Here is a 19,057-nt window from a genome sequence, read left to right on the forward strand (position 1 = left end):
CTATCTCAACGCACTATTATGATGGGGTTCCGAGCCCATCCACTTCCTTGCTGGAACAGAAATTTTTTAAGCATTAGGGAAATACGGCCCGAGACATGCAGCATCCAACATGTGACACCCTTCTCAGTCTATCACGGCGGGCCTGTAGTTAAGACCAAGGCTGTGCAATTGACTGTTGGCGCAAAGCAGTTGGGATTGGGACTTTGGAACTGCATCGATTGTCTGCGTTTCTCCAAGCCCTTAAAAAGCTGGCTCCACACGTATGGATGGAGGGGCAACCATATAATTTAATGCATTCTCATTTGAGAAAACGCATGCAAATTACAATGTATCAAGACTAATTTCATGCAATCTTCATAGTTCACACTTCACAGTGACTAATGCTAATGTACAACAGAGATTTTGACAGGGATATCGATCAAACAAAAATGAAGAAATGGCAAGCACACAAGTTGACTGGAACATAGAGCTATTAATCGATTCAAAATAGAGCTTTTTTGCAGGGTATTTAGGGTTTAGGTTTTCAAATAGAGTTGTAAAATAGAGATTTACTCCTTGTGCGTGCGTGCGTGCGTGAGTGCAGAAGTCGTCTTCGTCAATGCTCCCTGGGATCATCAATAGGGTATACTTTCTTAGTATCTTCCAGTAATTCAAATAATATGATAGTACAGCAAATAACACCCCTCAGGTTCCAAATCATGAAGTTCTACAGGCCGTACGTACGTGAAGAATTCCTAGGAGAATTAGGCGGTGTCCTGATGATAGCTTCCTTGCTTATGAAGCCTTTCCCTTGCTTGCGTACGTAAGAGTGCTGACGCCATAGTCATTGGTACCTATCTCCCTTGTCTGAATATGAACGAACGTTGCTTGGTGGACTAGTTGACTGCATGTTGGCTTAGCTTATTTCTAGCATTTGTACCACGGAGCCAGCTGCTAACGCGGGATGCCCGCTGCGCGTCCACGTTTCTGCTTAATTCAGTCCCACGAAACCTCAACACATATATGATGTGCCATCCTCAGACAGAGCAAGTAGCAAAGAAGATCGAGCGGTTCCCCACACTGCAAGTAGAAAAGAAGTTCGAGTCCCTGGAGTGCCAGTCAACCATCAACGGCCAAACCGCCGCCACGACCATGAGCGGCACCATTGTCATCACCGTCGCCGTCGACAACTCTCTCATCGGCAAGAGCTGCGCCATCCAATGGCCTGCCACCCGCAAGGTACGCACCTCCCAATTCTTCCCTTCGCGCGCGCGATGTAAAACACTTTGTACACCGGTTAATCCTCATGATGGTTTGGCATTTGCAGGGGCTGCAGACTGGCACACCATCGGCTGATGGGATTGAGAGCATGATGTTCACGTACCGATTCATGGAGGACCGGCCGGGCACGTACCACACTTGTGATGACCAAGACCCGACCACAATGTTCACCAACGTGCAGGAAAGCAAAGCTGGGTCGGCCCATTCAGACAAGGGGCAGACCAGATACGGCTTTGCTCGCACCGTCGACCGAGAAGTCATGGCGTACACCCCAGGAGGCAGGGGCCATGGCGCCCTTGCATGCCCTGAAGCACAACTCATGGCCGGTAACTCTGTTATCTACCTCAATGACGAAGGCCCGGTCGAGCGGCTCCTTCGGTGGGTTGCTGGTATATGCGGGGGCAGGGACCATGCCGTCTATGCGTGCCCCGAAGCACAACTCATGGCCGATTGTCCTGTCATTCACCTGAATGACGGAAGGGCCGATCGAGTGGCTCCTCCGCTGATCCATCGGCTGTTACGTGCCATCGATGAGATGACCCGTTAAACTTGAGGTTTACAGGTTGAGAAAATCCTCGTGTCTCGCGGGGTTCCACCTTCCCACCATCATGCGTTAATACTACTCTCTTTCTCCTCTTGCAATGTAAATAAACATTATTCATTTTCTTTCTTTTGTCGTTGCAGCTTCATTTGTGCTTTTTTCTGTGATTGCTTCATTTGTGTGTCGAGTTTGTAAGTATTTTCCGACTCTATTCTTTTGTAATCTAGTGGAAATGAATTTGATTTTCTAGTTGTCCAAATTATTGGTCAATGAATTTGTAACCCAGATGTTTGGAATTACCTATTGTTTTCTCTCTTCGAGGAGGAACCTATAGATCTTACTAATCTGATAAACCAAGCAAAACACCTGTTACCAAGAAAAATATGGGACTTTAAAAATGAAAATAGATAGAGTTATTTCAGAACAAAGACACATAACAAACATGCAAACTATGAAACTAAAGCCAAACAAACAGATGGAAGTCTTAAATTTTCAGCAAACCAAATCCCTCTTGAATCTCTGCTGCATCGAGAGTTGGACAAAAGTTTCGTTCAAGTCTGCCGCAAAAGGAGGCCGTCCCATGAGGAAAACCTGATAAACGAGCTTTTCCAAAAATAATATTGATCTAGTTCAAATTGTTTGAAATCACCCTATTGCTTACTCATGGAACGGCACACACGCATGCATCGTTCTGATGCATAGGCCGGGGTAATCCTCCTTTTCAAGAAATATATTATTTTTGCCGATCAACCCATGAGATTCATGTAAATTTGTGTGCCCCTACCCCAATGCCAAATTCCCCCCTTTCCCTCCCGAATCCCTAATCTCTCTTCTATGATTGCCGCCAGCAGCAGGACGAGTCAGCGAGGCATGGACCAATATCGCCTCCGTATTGTACTATAACACAAATTCTTTCTTGTAGGTCAATGAGTTCTTCACTCAATCTCTTTTATTCAAGTGTAGAATTATATTAGTGAGGTCGGCAAGCTTGAATTTTTTCGGCAAGCTTGATTTTTTTAGGAGAATGGCGTGTTGATGGATATTTATTTTAGTCTGCCGTGATTTGAGTAGAGTTTAATGTGATAAGAAACAAGGACGAGGAAAGAAAGAAATGGGCACAACCTGAACCCATGCTTGGCGAACTTACATGTCATCCATTAGACATGTATATGCATTAATCAGTAGATAACTGGTGCTATCAGTGGTAGAACCAGGGATAACAGCGTAGCATCCATGTCCCAATATAACGTGTACATGGTCCAGGTCAAGTGGGTTCAAATAGGGAGAAGATGTCACCATCATTCACTTGATAATTTAGCCTGTTTGGACCACAGCTTGCTTAGTCGCTTGAACTCAAATTAAAACTATGGAAGCTTTGGGGAGGTACCTCTTTCTGGTTTAGCCTACGTAAGAGTGTTGATGTCATGCATATGTTAGGCGGCTGCCAGCATCAACGAGCTAGCCACACTAGCGTGCTGGGCAACGTCGCCATCCCCTTTATGAATTTTCACCACGAGAGCTATAGTAGAGATCCAACACACGAGGATAGAATAAGGAGTATGGACCAACATGACATCGTAGTTCACACAGATCAAGACGGAACCCAACGCCGCCGACAAATCCGACCAGGGAACCGAGTTTTTTTTTCCGGCTGTCTACATGATTATTTAAGGAATATATACTGTACTAAGGTTGAGACACTTATTTTGAGACGAAGAGTGTATATAACAGAGAGTTCAAAATATATGCTTATACAGGAATAACAAATAGTCAGCGGCAATTATCCAGCGCAAGCGTCGCCGAGTCGTCATACGTACAGCCAGCGCGACGAGCTCCAGATCCGTCCGATCATGTGTTACATGATGGCGTGCTGTTGATGTTTTGATCATGCCAACAGTGGCACTGCCATAGTCCACTCCCTGTTTAATAAGGGACGTTGGCTTGTTGAATGAGTACCACGGTGCCAGCTAGGGCGCGACGACGACCCTAACGCGTCCATGAAGCTTCTGCTTCCTTCATTCGCACGTAACCCCAACACATGTCACCAATATATATACCACCCCATCGGCAGGCAGAGACATGGGGGTTCACCCCGGGCTGCGGCGGCAGCTAGTAGGAAAGCAGCTGGAGTTCCCGGACTGCCGCCAGTCAACCATCGACGGCCAAACTACCGCCCCAACCTTGCTCATCACCGTCGTGGTCGACAACGCTTTCCGCGCCAGGAGCGCCGTCCAATGGCACGGCTTCTGCCAGGTACGTTCGCACACCCCTCCTAATCTTGTGATGTCCAATGTTTTGTATTGTCCACCGACTTATCCTTGCGGTGTGGCAGGGGCCGCTGACTGGCATGTCGCCAGCAGACGGCATCGAGGGCGTGACATCCACGTACTTCTATTACGTGTCTGATCGTGTGCACCATGACCGAGACTGTGCTCCAAAGTTCACCGGCACGCAGGGAGGCGAGGCTGGTCTGACCGCCGGCAGTTGCGCGGGCCGTGAAACAAACAATCCTCTACATCCTTTTCGGCAGGGGCCATATGCGTGCCCCGAAGCACAACTCATGGCCAACTGTCCTGTCATTCGCCTCAATGATGATAGCGCGGTGGAGCGGCTCCTCCGATGGTCCGCCATGACATTGGAGGCCACAGCCTCGTGGGTTGCTGATGAGGACATCAATACCATTGTTACACCCGCAGCCCCTACTGTTACATATACTGAACAATTACTAGAGCTCGCGCACGTCAATTAAATTACCAGGTACTTTTTTTTAATGATTTTAATGTTCATGAGAATATGATGCTGCCTAAATTGGATACATTTGTTTTGCTTACGAATGAAGGGCTTAACTTGGAGAAGGATGAACATTGGAGCTAGAACAAGCATGGAGTTGATGGCATGCGCAAGGGAAACGAGAACGGAGTTACAAGTGATGATTTCAGGACTTTGAAGCCACCATAAGGAGTGCATGAAGCCTTGGACGAAATATACAAGATGCCACTTCATAATTTCATCCAGAGGCTATTTTAGGTGCTGCGTCACCTTATTATTGGGCCAGGTCCATGTAATTTCGAAATACATAAGTATAGGCTGTTTTTAGAGTCCGTATGTGTGGGGAAACAAGAGATATGGTTGGTTTCGGACCCCTTCCCCAAGGGCCACGAAATTCCCCCCTCTTCCTCCATATATACAGCCCTTAGGGCACCGTTTAGACTTTGGGTTTTGTTTAGATTAAAGTTCGCCATAGCTGCAACTTCATGTACTTCGTTTGTGTTCAACGACTAGACAAAGGCGTCTCAGAACCCCACCTTGATCAATAAAGCTTTCCTCTTATATTCACAATATCCAGATTGCAATCTTAGTTTCTTGCTTATTCTTCGTTTGCCTGCTGGAAACAGACCTTCGTGGTCAGGTTGATCGTGCTCCGGCGTGGTCAATAACCTCTCGGAGTTGGTTTAGTGATTGCTAAGGCGCGACGTCCTCGCACGTTCGTAGTCGGATCGTCAAAGTCGACTTCCTCCAAAACGATAGCCACCATCTCATCGAAAGACGGGACACCTTTGCCTCTATCAAGTGGTATCAGATTTCCAGGTTGCTCGGTGAGATTTTACAGTTTTTCGTAGTTTAGATCGAGTCTGTTCTTCATACCTACAGTCCACGAAAAAGCCACACAAAAAAATTTAGGGTTAGTTCATCATATCCGAACTAATCTAAGCCTTTGCATAATCTTTTTAGGGTTTTGCTTTGTTGAATTTGCGGTTGCATCGTCGTGTCAAGTTGCTGGTCTTAGCGTTTAGTCCTTTAGTGTTTCGAGTTCTGTTCACAAGTTATCACCCCGCCGCCGCACCATCGTCATCACCGCTGCCATATACCACCATCGTCATCACGGCTGCCATATAACACCATCGTCATCGCCGCTGCCATATACCACATATCCACCATCATCACGCTAATCCGAGTCCACCTCCATCACAGATTGGCCACCAGTCCATGTTCCACCGCCCTGCATATATCCGCCACCAGTCCGAGTTTTCACCAGATTCATCTCCGCCACCAGTCCGAGTCCAGTAATTGTTGCTTTGTTTTCAATTTCCAGATCACGCCATACTCCGAGTCGTGACCAAGTCAGACTCCCGAAATTCCGTGCCACCCGCAGTAAAAAAATAGTTCCAGTTTAAAAAAAAACTAAGTCTGGAAAATTCTGGCTAGGCAGTTTTTAGGCCATTTGTAGACTTTTTTCAAAAAAAATTGTTGCGGAGCAAAAAAAGTGCAAAAAAAAGAGAAAAAAATTCAGAGTATGCTCCTCCCTTGTTTACGTGAAGCGCTGTGATTTTGTTAGTGTTCTATGCTCGCGTCTCTAGCACGGTCTAGCCTAGGACCAGCACAGTACCGTCGTTGAGCGTTTATTCAACTTTGCATCTCTGAATTGATTATTGCTGACCCTTTTTGCTACTGTATTATAAGCCTTCCCAGCTCCACATACATCTACGTCGTGCGTTTGACTCTCCCTGGTAATCGCTCTATCCAAGCTTTGAGAGTTTTGACTACAACGGTTGCCGATCACCGCCTGCTGCTTGGTAAGAACTGGTAAGAATTTGAGATTTGCTTGACGGATTTGTGACGCCCCACCACCACCATTTGTTAGTAGTCTGTAGGATCATAGTCTTGTATGTTTTTATTGCTGCTAACCATGCCAGGATCACAAGCCGACGATATTGACTAGGAGAACATGACAAATAAGGAGTTGGATGATAAATTTCAGCAAATGATGACTGAACAGGTGCAAGATGTGCTGAACAATTTTGAAGAGGCCATGGATAGGATAACTGGCTTTGAGAAGACGTTCAAAACAAAGCTCGATAACAAATTTAATGAAGTGCTTGCGCGTCTTCCACAACCACCACCGGCTGCACCTGCTGCACCTCTGCCACAACAATAACAACTACTACTTCCATGTCGCGAAATAGCCCTCCGCCGAGCGAGCCGTGTCCCTCTTGAGCCTGGCCAAACTGTTCGTGCTGCTGTTGATACTTCTGTGGCTCCTGCTGCTGATCAGGAGGAGGATGATTATGCGGGAGATTACGAGGATGAAGTTGATCAAAATCAAAACTACGTGCAACCACCAGCACCCGGTCGTCCACATGCAAATAATCGCAATGGTAGGGCTGCATTACCAGCTCAGGTACGAGATCATGACCATCTTCCTAAACTGAAATTGGATATTTCACCATTTGAGGGTAGATATGTTCCTGATATATATCTTACTTGGGAGTTAGAAACCGAACAACATTTTACATGTTTAGAATATCCCGAGGAGAGACGTGTTGCTGCTGCACTTTGTGCTTTCACTAGTTTTGCTTGTGTGTGGTGGTCTGAACATCGTAGATTATATCCGAATAATATTCCTACTACTTGGGCTGCTTTGAAAATTGCTATGCATACTCGTTGGGTTCCACCATATTATCAACGTGAATTACTTCAAAAATTGCAGCGTTTAAGACAAGGATAAAATTCTGTAGAGGAATATTATCAGGAATTACAAACTGGCATGATTAGATGTGGTATTGTTGAGGATAATGAAGCTATGCTTGCACGTTTTATGGGTGGATTAAATAGAGAGATTCAAACCATTCTAGAGTATAAGGAGTATAATAATATCACTCGTTTATTCCATCTTGCTTGTAAAGCTGAACGTGAAGTGCAGGATCGATAGGCATTGGCGCGAACTAACTTTTCTGCAGGTTGACCTTCATCATGGACATCATGTGCATCCTCTACTTCCACTGCACCATCACCTCCATCAGGTGCCACCTCCAACCGTGATACAAAAAAGCAGGCACAACCACCACTATCTGCCAAGAGCACACCTACCGGGCCTGCACAGAGCTCTTCTTCTTCCTTGGCATCAACAGGGCACACAAGTGATATTATTTGTCGTCGTTGTAAGGGAAGAGGTCATTATGCGAGAGAATGCAAATCTCAGCGTGTGATGATTGCTACTGACGATGGTGGGTATGAGTCCGCTAGTGACTATGATGAGGAGACTTTGGCTCTTATTACACGTGAAGAACACGGTGGAGATGATTCTGATCATGAGACGCAATACATGGCTCCTAAAGATGCCGACAGGTATGAATGTTTAGTTGCTCAACATGTTTTGAGTGTGCAGGTCACACAAGCTGAGCAAAATCAGAGGCATAATTTGTTCCATACAAAGGGACTTGTGAAGGAACGTTCTGTTCGCGTCATCATAGATGGAGGGAGCTGCAACAACTTGGCTAGCATGGAGATGGTGGAGAAGCTATCTCTCACCACAAGACCACATCCACATCCTTAGTACATCCAATGGTTCAACAACAGCGGCAAGGTTAAGGTAACACGTACTGTTCGTGTGCATTTTAGTATCTCTACATATGCTGATTATGTTGATTGTGATGTGGTACCTATGCAAGCATGTTCCTTATTACTTGGTAGATCATGGAAAATTGATAAAAAATTCTGCACACCATGGTAGAAACAATCAGTATACTCTTGTTCATCAGGATAAAAATATTACTTTGCTTCCTATGACTCCTGATTCCATTTTGAAAGATGATATTAATAGAGCTAATAAAGCAAAACAGGAAAAAAACAAGAGTGAAAATTAGATTGTGGCAAAATAATTTGAGCAACAAATGAAGCCTAATAATAAACCATCTACTGTTGGTTCTGAAATTAAATTGAAAAGTGCATGTTTACTTGCCACCAAATCTGATATTGAAGGGCTAGATTTTAGCAAATCTGTTTGCTATGCTTTCGTGTGCAAAGAGGCATTATTTTCATTCGATAACGTGCCTTCCTCTTTGCCCCCTGCTGTCACTAACATATTGCAGGAGTTCGCTGACGTCTTCCCACAAGACGTACCACCGGGATTACCACCTATTCGAGGGATTGAGCATCAAATTGACTTAGTTCCCAGTGCATCGCTACCCAACCGTGCACCATACCGTACCAATCCAGAGGAGACGAAGGAGATTATGCGTCAAGTACAGGAGCTACTCGACAAAGGTTATATATGCGAATCTCTTAGTCCTTGTGCTGTTCCTATTATACTAGTGCATAAAAAGGATGGTACGTCGCGTATGTGTGTTGATTGTAGAGGCATTAATAATATTACTATTCGTTATCGTCATCCTATTCCTAGGCTAGATGATATGCTTGATGAATTGATTGGCTCTACACTATTCTCCAAAGTTGATTTGCGTAGTGGATACCATCAAATTCGTATGAAATTGGAGATGAATGGAAAACAGCATTTAAAACTAAGTTTGGTTTATATGAGTGGTTAGTCATGCCATTTGGGTTAACTAATGCACCTAGTACTTTCATGAGACTAATGAACGAAGTTTTGCGTGCTTTCATTGGACGATTTGTGGTAGTCTATTTTGATGATATACTGATTTATAGCAAATCTTTGGAAGAACATTTGGAACATTTACGTGCTGTTTTTGTGCTGTTTTTATTGCTCTACGTGATGCACGTTTGTATGCTAACCTTGGGAAGTGCACCTTTTGCATCGACCGAGTATCTTCTCTTGGCTATGTTGCTACTCCACAGGGAATTGAAGTTGATAAAGCCAAGATTGAAGCTATTGAGAGTTGGCCGCAGCCCAAAACGGTCACACAAGTGAGGAGTTTTCTTGGACTCGCTGGTTTTTATAGGCGTTTTGTGAGAGATTTTATCACCATTGCTGCACCTCTCAACGAGCTTACAAAGAAGGATGTGCCTTTTTTTTGGGTACCGCGCAGGAAGAAGCCTTCACGGTATTGAAAGATAAGTTGACACATGCTTCTTTACTCCAACTTCCTGATTTTAATAAGACTTTTGAGCTTGAATGTGATGCTAGTGGAATTGGATTAGGAGGTGTGTTATTACAAGATTGTAAACCTGTTGCATACTTTTCTGAAAAATTGAGTGGGCCTAGTCTGAACTATTCTACTTATGATAAAGAATTATATGCTCTTGTTCGGACCTTAGAAACATGGTAACATTATTTATGGCCCAAAGAATTTGTTATACATTCTGATCATGAATCTTTGAAACACATTAAAAGTCAAGCAAAACTGAACCGTAGGCATGCTAAATGGGTTGAATTCATTAAGACTTTCCCTTATGTCATTAAACACAAGAAGGGTAAAGAAAATGTTATTGTTGATGCATTGTCTCATCATTATACTATGCTTTCACAAATTGACTTTAAAATATTTGGTTTGGAGACCATCAAAGATCAATATGTGCATGATGCTGAATTTAAAGATGTATTGCAGAATTGTAAAGAAGGTAGAACATGGAACAAGTTCGTCGTTAACGAAGGATTTGTGTTTCGTGCTAACAAGCTTTGCATTCCAGCTAGCTCCGTTCGTCTTTTGTTGTTGCAGGAGGCGCATGGAGGAGGACTAATGGGACACTTTGGCGTGAAGATGACGGAGGATATACTTTTTACACATTTCTTTTGGCCAAAGATGAGACGGGATGTTGAGCGTTTTGTTGCTCACTGCACTACATGTCAAAAAGCTAAGTCACGACTCAATCCTCATGGTTTATATATGGCTTTGCCTGTACCTAGTGTTCCTTGGGAGGATATATCTATGGACTTTGTTTTAGGTTTACCTCGAACAAAGAAGTGGAGGGATAGCATATTTGTTGTCGTGGATAGATTCTCGAAAATGGCACACTTTATACCATGTCATAAAAGCGATGATGTTGTTAATGTTGCTGATTTTTTCTTTCGTGAAATTATTCGCTTGCATGGTGTGCCAAATACTATCGTGTCAGATTGTGATACTAAATTTCTTAGCCACTTTTGGAGATGTTTATGGGCTAAGTTGGGGACTAAACTGCTTTTTAGTACTACATGTCATCCCTAAACTGATGGACAAAATGAAGTAGTCAATAGAACATTGTCTACTATGCTTAGGGCTGTTTTGAAGAATAATAAGAAAATATGGGAAGAATGCTTGCCTCATATTGAATTTGCTTATAATCGTTCGTTGCATTCTACTACTAAGATGTGCCCTTTTGAAATTGTGTATGGTTTCCTACCTCGTGCACCTATTGATTTGTTGTCTCTTCCATCTTTGGAGAAGGTTAATTTTGATGCTAAACAACGTGCTGAATTGATTTTAATAATGCATGAGTTAACTAAGGAAAACATTGAGCGTATGAATGCTAGATATAAACTTGCGGGAGATAAGGGTAGAAAACATGTTGTGTTTGCACTGGAGATCTTGTTTGGTTACATTTGCGTAAGGATAGATTTGCCAATTTGCGCAAATCAAAGCTAATGCCATGTGTTGCTGGTCCTTTCAAGGTGTTAGAGAAAATAAATGATAATGCATATAAACTTGAGCTACCTGTAGATTTTGGGGTTGGTCCCACTTTTAACATTGCAGATTTGAAGCCTTATTTGGGTGAGGAAGATGAGCTTCCGTCGAGGACAACTTCATTTCAAGAAGGGGAGGATGATGAGGACATCAATACCATTGTTACACCCACAGCCCCTACTGTTACATATACTGGACCAATTACTAGAGCTCGCGCACGCCAATTAAATTACCAGGTACTTTCGTTTTTTGGTAATGATTCTAATGTTCATGAGAATATGATGCTGCCTAAATTGGATACATTTGTTTTGCTTACAAATGAAGGGCCTAGCTTGGAGAAGGATGAACATTGGAGCAAGAACAAGCATGGAGTTGATGGCATGCGCAAGGGGAACGGGAACGGAGTTACAAGTGATGATTTCAGGACTTTGAAGCCACCATAATGAGTGCATGACGCCTTGGACGAAATATACAAGATGCCACTTCATAAATTTCGTCCAGAAGCTATTCTAGGTGCTGCGTCACCTTATTATTGGGCCAGGCCCATGTAATTTCGAAATACATATGTATAGGCTGTTTTTAGAGTCCGTGTGTGTGGGGAAACAAGAGATATGGTTGGTTTCGGACCCCTTCCCCAAGGGCCACGAAATTCCCCCCTCTTCCTCCATATATACAGCCCTTAGGGCACCGTTTAGACTTTGGGTTTTGTTTAGATTAAAGTTCGCCATAGCTGCAACTTCGTGTACTTCGTTTGTGTTCAACGACCAGACAAAGGCGTCACAGAACCCCACCTTGATCAATAAAGCTTTCCTCTTATATTCACAATATCCAAATTGCAATCTTAGTTTCTTGCTTGTTCTTCGTTTGCCTGCAGGAAACAGACCTTCGTGGTCAGGTTGATCGTGCTCCGGCGTGGTCAATAACCTCTTGGAGTTGGTTTAGCGATTGCTAAGGCGCGACGTCCTCGCACGTTCGTAGTCGGATCATCAAAGTCGACTTCCTCCAAAACGATAGCCACCATCTCATCGAAAGACGGGACACCTTTGCCTCTATCAGTTGCTAGTATATGTGGAGGTAGGGACCATGTTGTCTATGCGTGCCCTGAATCGCAACTCATGGCAAATGACTTCGGTGGCTAGGCATGTGTGGGTTTCCCCGTGTAATCGAAATGTTTTGAATAACTACCTACTTTCTCTCTTTTATCTTGAACATGTAATCGTAATATTGGAAAAGATATGTATTGTTTTTCTCTCTATGATGAGGAACATGTAGATCCTAATAATAAAATAGACCAAGATATGGCCATAAGGCTGCTCATAGATGAAAAATATGATGTGACAAATAATCATTGAGATATGTAAATAAAGTAACAAAATATGTTATCATCACATAGCGGTTACCAATGTAAAATGATTCTACAAGGTAATAAATGAAGCTCTCTATGTTACCAAGATATGGAAAAGGCACATATTGTTTTTTTCTCTTTGATGAGGAACATGTACATCCTAATAATCTAATATAGACCAAGATATGGGCATAACCTGAACCCATGCTCGGCCAAGTTACTTCTCATGTATGTATGTGTATTAACTAGCAGCTAATTGTTATGTATCACTAGTAGAAAAAGGACCTAATGTTCAGCTCATTAGTCCCGGTTTGTAATTGTGACCATTAGTGCCGGTTCCAATGGCTAGGCGGGCGGCTCTCATTAGTCCCAGTTCATGGTGAACCTTTAGTACCGGTTCGTGCCACGAACCGAGACTAAAGAGGTGGTGGCAGGCTGGTGTCAGGCTGCGGCCCCACCAACACCAATAGTCCCGGTTCGTATAACCAACCGGGACTAAAGGTCATCCTATATAAACCCTTCGTAGAGCCCGAGCTCTCTGTTCTTCCCCTTTCCTCTCCTCTGTTTTCTTCCATTTTCTCTCGAGCTCACACTCCATTTTTGCCAAAATTTGTGAAGATTTGAAGGCCCCCCATCCATCCAAGTGATCACAAAGGTTAGCAAGTTTGTCCTTTCATCTCTCATTGCTAGATTAGTTCTTCCCATGATCTATAAGTATAGTGATTTGTGGGTTTTAGTTTGGGAGTAATTATATGTGGTAGTTTATTTGATTTATATGCAATTTGAGCTCAAATTAACTCTTAGTTTGCATATGTAGGTGTGGTTTACTTAGTGCGGTCCCGTCTCCGTCCTAACCACCATCGATCGCCCGCACCGTCCCGTCGCCGGCACCACCTTGTGGTGAGCCTCTTGTTCTTATCTTTTTTATATAAAAAAAATCATGTTTGTGTGATTTAGATATATATTTACTTGTATAATTATCTTACCCATACGTTATTTGTTATACATAGTGCCATGGTTTTGATATCCGTCCCTGTCGGCCCTCGTTCGGTTTATGATTCGGATGTGGTATATTCTCTTTTATAACTATTTGTTGCATTTCGTGTTTATGAAAAATTATGCCCATCAAGTTGACATAGATATTTCTATCTAGGAGGTATGTGAACCGGAAATTCCAACCGACCCTATTGTCGAGAGGTTAAATTTAGTTGAAAATGAAAACAGGTATTTGAAAGAAAAATTGAAAAGAATTGAGGAGGAGAAGATGGAATTGGAGTTGCATGTTGCCGATGTCGTCGATGATCACAAGATCAAGATGGAGAAAATGCGCTTGAAGATTAGAAAGATTAGAAAATATGCCATTGATAGTGAGGCTTGTTATCATTATGCTGTTGGACAATTGTTACCTTAGTTGCGATCTTGATCGCATTTGTTGTTGCATTTAAATGCCTTAGCTAGAGAGTTTGTATGTTGTTTTATGAGAATAAGTGTGTATGAACTTTATCTATGAATTTTATGTATATATGAACTTTATGTATGAACTTGTATTAATTTGGTCTTTTCGGTGTTGTGTAATGAAGATGAGCCGGCAATGGATGTACGATGACCGATGCTCTCCCCAGTTTGTTAATGGCGTGCGTACTTTTCTGCTTGTAGCTGAGGCAAACAAGCGGGCGGATGGTTTTATATCTTGTCCATGTGCTGGCTATAAGAATGATCGGAATTACTCTAAGTCAAAAACCATTCATTGGCACTTGTTTGAGTCTGGTTTCATGCCCCACTATAATGTTTGGACCAAGCACGGAGAAAGAGGGGTTATGATGGAAGACAATGAAGAAGAAGAGGACGACGATAGCTATCCTGGCCATGGGTTCCCTGAATACGATGGTACAACAATGGGGGAAGAAGCTGAGCCGGCAATGCGGGAAGAAGCTGAAGAAGAGGCATCAGATGAGCCCGCTGATGATCTAGGTCGGGCCATTGCCGGTGCAAAGAGAAACTGCGCAAGTGAAAAGGGGAAGAAGAAATTGCAGCGCATGTTAGAGGATCACAAGAAATTGTGGTACCCGAATCGCGAAGCTGACAAGAAAAATCTAGGCACCATACTGGAATTACTGCAATGGAAGGCAAAGAATGGTGTATCTGACAAGGGATTTGGAAAGTTGTTGATAATGTTAAAGAAGATGCTTCCAAAGGACAACGAATTGCCCGAGAGTACGTACGAAGCAAAGAAGGCTGTCTGCCCTCTAGGATTGGAGGTGCAGAAGATATGTGCATGCCCTAATGACTGCATCCTCTACCGTGGTGAGTACGAGGATTTGAACGCGTGCCCGGTATGTGGTGCATTGCGCTATAAGATCAGCCGTGATGACCCTGGTGATGTCGAGGGCGAGTGCCCCAGGAAGAAGATTCCTTCCAAGGTGATGTGGTATGCTCCTATATACTACGGTTGAAACGTTTGTTCCAAAACAAAGAGCATGCCAAGTTGATGTGATGGCACAGAGAAGACCCTAAGAAAGATGGAAGTTGAGAGTACCCGCTGACGGGTTGCAGTGGAGAAAAATCAAGAGGAAGTGGGGGGACTTTGCAGGTGACGCAAGGAACGTATGGTTTGGTCTAAGCGCAGATGGCATTAATCCTTTTGGGGAGCAGAGCAGCAATCATAGCACCGTGCTTGTGACTCCATGTATGTATAACCTTCCTCCTTGGTTGTGCATGAAGCGGAAGTTCATTATGATGCCTGTGCTCATCCAAGGCCCTAAGCAACCCGGCAACGACGTTGATGTGTACCTAAGGCCATTAGTTGAAGAACTCTTACAGCTGTGGCCTGGAAAACGTGCGTGCGTGGGATGAGCTCGATCAGGAAGAATTTGACCTATATGCGTTGCGGTTTGTGACCATCAATGATTGGCCTGCTCTTAGTAACCTTTCAGGATAGACCAACAAGGGATACCGCGCATGTACGCACTGTTTGGATGATACCGATAGTATATATTTGGATAATTATAAGAAGAATGTGTACCTGGGACATCGTTGATTTCATCCGAGCAGGCATCCCGTAAGAAAGAAAGGCAAACATTTCAAAGGTGAGGCGGATCATCGGACGAAGCCTCACCACCGTACTGGTGATGATGTACATGATATGGTCAAGGATTTGAAGGTAATCTTTGGAAAGGGTCCTGGCGGACAATCTGTTCCGAATGACGGTGACGGACGCGCACCCATGTAGAAGAAAAAATGTATATTTTGGGACCTACCCTATTGGAAAGACCTAGAGTTCCGCTCTGCAATCGACGTGATGCACGTGATGAAGAATCTTTGTGTGACCCTGCTTGGCTTCTTGGGCGTGTATGGGAAGACAAAAGATACACAGGAGGCACAGGAGGACCAGCAACGTATGCACGGAAAAGACGGCATACATCAGAGTCATGCCAGCTACGCTCTTACCAAAGAAGAGAAGGAAATCTTCTTTGAATGCCTGCTCTGTATGAAGGTCCCGTCTGGCTTCTTGTCGACTATAAAGGGAATAATAAATATGGCAAAGAAAAAGTTCCAGAACCTAAAGTCTCATGACTGCCATGTGATTATGATGCAACTGCTTCTGGTTGCATTGAGGGGGCTTCTACCGAGAAACGTTCGATTAGCCATTGTGAAGCTATGTGCATTCCTCAATGCAATCTCTCATAAGGTAATCGATCCAGAAATCATACCAAGGTTAGAGAATGATTTGGTGCAATGTCTTGTCAGTTTTGAGTTGGTGTTCCCACCATCCTTCTTCAACATCATGATGCATGTCCTAGTTCACCTATGCGAAGAGATTAACATTCTGGGTCCTGTATTTCTACACAATATGTTCCCCTTTGAGTGGTTCATGGGAGTCTTAAAGAAATATGTTCATAACCGTGATAGGCCAGAAGGAAGCATCTCCAAGGGCCATGAAAATGAGGAGGTCATTGAGTTTTGTATTGACTTTATTCTTGACCTTAAGCCGATTGGTGTTCCTGAATCGCGGCATAAGGGCAGACTGGTTGGAAATGGCACGCTAGGACTGGAACAAATAATATGTATGGACGGGCATTATTCACTCAAGCACACTACACAGTTCTACAAAATTCCGCCTTGGTGGCTCCGTATATGGAGGAACACAAGAATATTCTACGCTCCAAACACCCGGAGCAGTCTGACGACTGGATTACACGTGAACAAATGGGGACTTTCGTCGGTTGGTTGCAGACACGTGCCATGCATGACGATGCTGTTGAACATGACCTGTAGTTGTTGTCCCAGTTACCATCTTCAAATATAATGACTTTCAAAGGGTACGAGATAAATGGGAATACATTTTACACGATCACCCAAGGTAAGAAGAGCACCAACCAAAATAGTGGTGTCCGCTTTGATGCAGCAACCAAGAGGGGAAAGGACACATATTATGGTTACATAGAAGAAATATGGGAACTTGACTATGAACGTGGTTTGAAGGTCCCTTTGTTTCGGTGCAAATGGGTCAATATGACATGAGGCGGGGTAACGGAAGACCCACAGTACGGAATGACAACAGCGGATCTCAACAATCTTGTGTACGCAGACGAACCATTGGTCCTAGCGAATGATGTGGCGCAGGTTTTCTATGTTAAGGAAATGTCTACCAAGCCGAGAAAAAGAAAAAGATAAGAAAGCAAATACATCATGCGATGAGCCAAAGCGCCACATAGTTCTTTCAGGGAAAAGAAACATCGTGGGAGTGGATGACAAGACAGACATGTCAGAAGATTATGAAAAGTTTCATGAAATTGCTCCCTTCACAGTGAATATTGACCCGAGCATCCAGTTAAATGATGAAGATTGTCCATGGTTACGGTCCAAAGGGCACACGTGAAGAAAAAGTTTCACACCCAAAGATCCCACTCTGGAATGTGATCGGCTTCACTGTCATCACTTTCTTCTCTAGTGAGTTTCCGGACTTATATATCTGGAAAGTCCCATTTTGGACAAACTGTAGGGAATCTTTGTAATAGTTAGGGTGCTTATGTGTTTTGGCATTTGAAACGTGTACTTTTGTGCTTCAGACAAACGTGTACCTTTCTGACTTCATTTGCTATTTTTTAGCTCATTCACTGATTTTTTTTGGAGCTAAATGACCCTGAAATTGAAAAGCACTACAAAATGGACTCTGAGAAGGTTGAAAGTTGGCATGGTATCACCATTTCACCCACATAGCATGTGCAAAAAAGTTGAGAGGGTTATGGCAAAAACTGGATGCACTTCGTGTACACAATGGACAATCTCTTTCGAAGTATCAGGGTTTCGGACGAAAACTCATCTGTTACAAAGGCATTTCATTTTTTTAACTTATTACAACTCCAGACTTTTTGTGCGTTCAGTGTACACCATTCAAAGCCACGTCATCAACTTTCAACCCTTTCTGACTTCATTTGCTATTTTTCATGCATTTACTGGTTTTTTGGAGCTAAATGACTCTGAAATTGAAAAGCACTACAAATGAACTCTGAAAAAGTTGAAAGTTGGCATGGTATCATCATTTCACCCACATAGCATGTGCAAAAAAGTTGAGAGGGTTACGGCAAAAACTGGATGCACGTCGTGTTCAAAATGGACAATCTCTTTCGAAGTATCAGGGTTTTCGATGAAAACTCATCTGTTACAAAGGCATTTCATTTTTTTAACTTATTACAACTCCAGACTTTTTGTACATTCACTATGCACCATTCAAAGCCATGTCATCAACTTTCAACCCTTTCTGACTTCATTTGCTATTTTCATGCATTTACTGATTTTTTTGAGCTAAATGACGCTGAAATTGAAAAGCACTACCAATGAACTCTGAAAAGGTTGAAAGTTGGCATGGTATCATCATTTCACCCACATAGCATGTGCAAAAAAGTTGAGAGGGGTACGGCAAAAAAGGATGCACTTCGTGTACAAAATGGACAATCTCTTTCGAAGTATCAGGGTTTCGGACGAAAACTCATCTGTTACAAAGGCATTTCATTTTTTTAAAGAACCTAAGTATTACCAAATTGAATATAATGATAAAACACACTAATATTAAACATCAGAAAAAAGAATTACTGAAAATCTATTTTTAAAGTAAAGTTATTCACAAACTAGTGATTCACACAAAATTCAACTAATTCAAATTTAAACTATCCAAATTTAAAAAGTACTAGCACTAACAGAAAGTTTTATATTTTTTAACCTAAAGCAAAAAGATGCACAAAGAAACTCTAAATAAAGCAAAAACCAACTCAGAAATAAAAGAAAATAAATAAAGCAGAAAAGAATAAAAAAGAAAAATTAATTAATTAAAAAAGCCCGGCTACTGGGCCGCCACGGCCTGCATACGACTAGAAACCCAACCTCTAGTTGGGCCAGGATGCAGGCCCGTACAGTCCAGTAGGCCCCACAGGGCAAAAGAGTTGCAATAAGCCCACAAAGGCCTGCTTAGAGAGGAGCTCGACACGGTAGCCGCGGCGGGGCTGCTAAACCGATGTGAGCTCCTCTCAACTAGCGAGGTGGGAATAAATTTGT

General features: G+C 43.1%; 2 protein-coding genes across 2 annotated transcripts in view; both read left to right on the forward strand.

Moving 5' to 3' along the window:
- The first annotated feature begins 1,005 nt into the window (after positions 1 to 1,005).
- LOC123157111 (uncharacterized) lies at positions 1,006 to 1,981 on the forward strand. Its single transcript, XM_044575361.1, has 2 exons — positions 1,006 to 1,218; positions 1,307 to 1,981. Exons 1-2 carry the CDS (start codon positions 1,006 to 1,008, stop codon positions 1,805 to 1,807), a joined length of 714 nt encoding a protein of 237 aa, XP_044431296.1. The 3' UTR covers positions 1,808 to 1,981.
- Positions 1,982 to 3,880: 1,899 nt separating this feature from the next.
- Positions 3,881 to 19,057, forward strand: part of LOC123157121 (uncharacterized) — a 123,810-nt gene continuing 108,633 nt past the window's right edge. Inside the window, exons 1-2 of the mRNA XM_044575370.1 lie at positions 3,881 to 4,054; positions 4,134 to 4,545. Coding sequence (XP_044431305.1) covers positions 3,881 to 4,054; positions 4,134 to 4,545 — 586 coding nt within the window. The remainder of the gene's footprint in view (positions 4,055 to 4,133; positions 4,546 to 19,057) is intronic.

The sequence above is a fragment of the Triticum aestivum genome, chromosome 1D, assembly GCF_018294505.1.
Source record: "Triticum aestivum cultivar Chinese Spring chromosome 1D, IWGSC CS RefSeq v2.1, whole genome shotgun sequence".
Classification (NCBI taxonomy): Eukaryota; Viridiplantae; Streptophyta; class Magnoliopsida; order Poales; family Poaceae; genus Triticum; species Triticum aestivum.

What these genes read in the sequence shown, in the direction of transcription:
- LOC123157111 (XM_044575361.1), top strand. Translation starts at nt 1,006, where the DNA reads ATGTGCCATCCTCAGACAGAGCAAGTAGCAAAGAAGATCGAGCGGTTC. An exon ending in AATGGCCTGCCACCCGCAAG is followed by an intron (nt 1,219 to 1,306) that starts GTACGCACCTCC and finishes TGGCATTTGCAG; the next exon opens with GGGCTGCAGACTGGCACACC.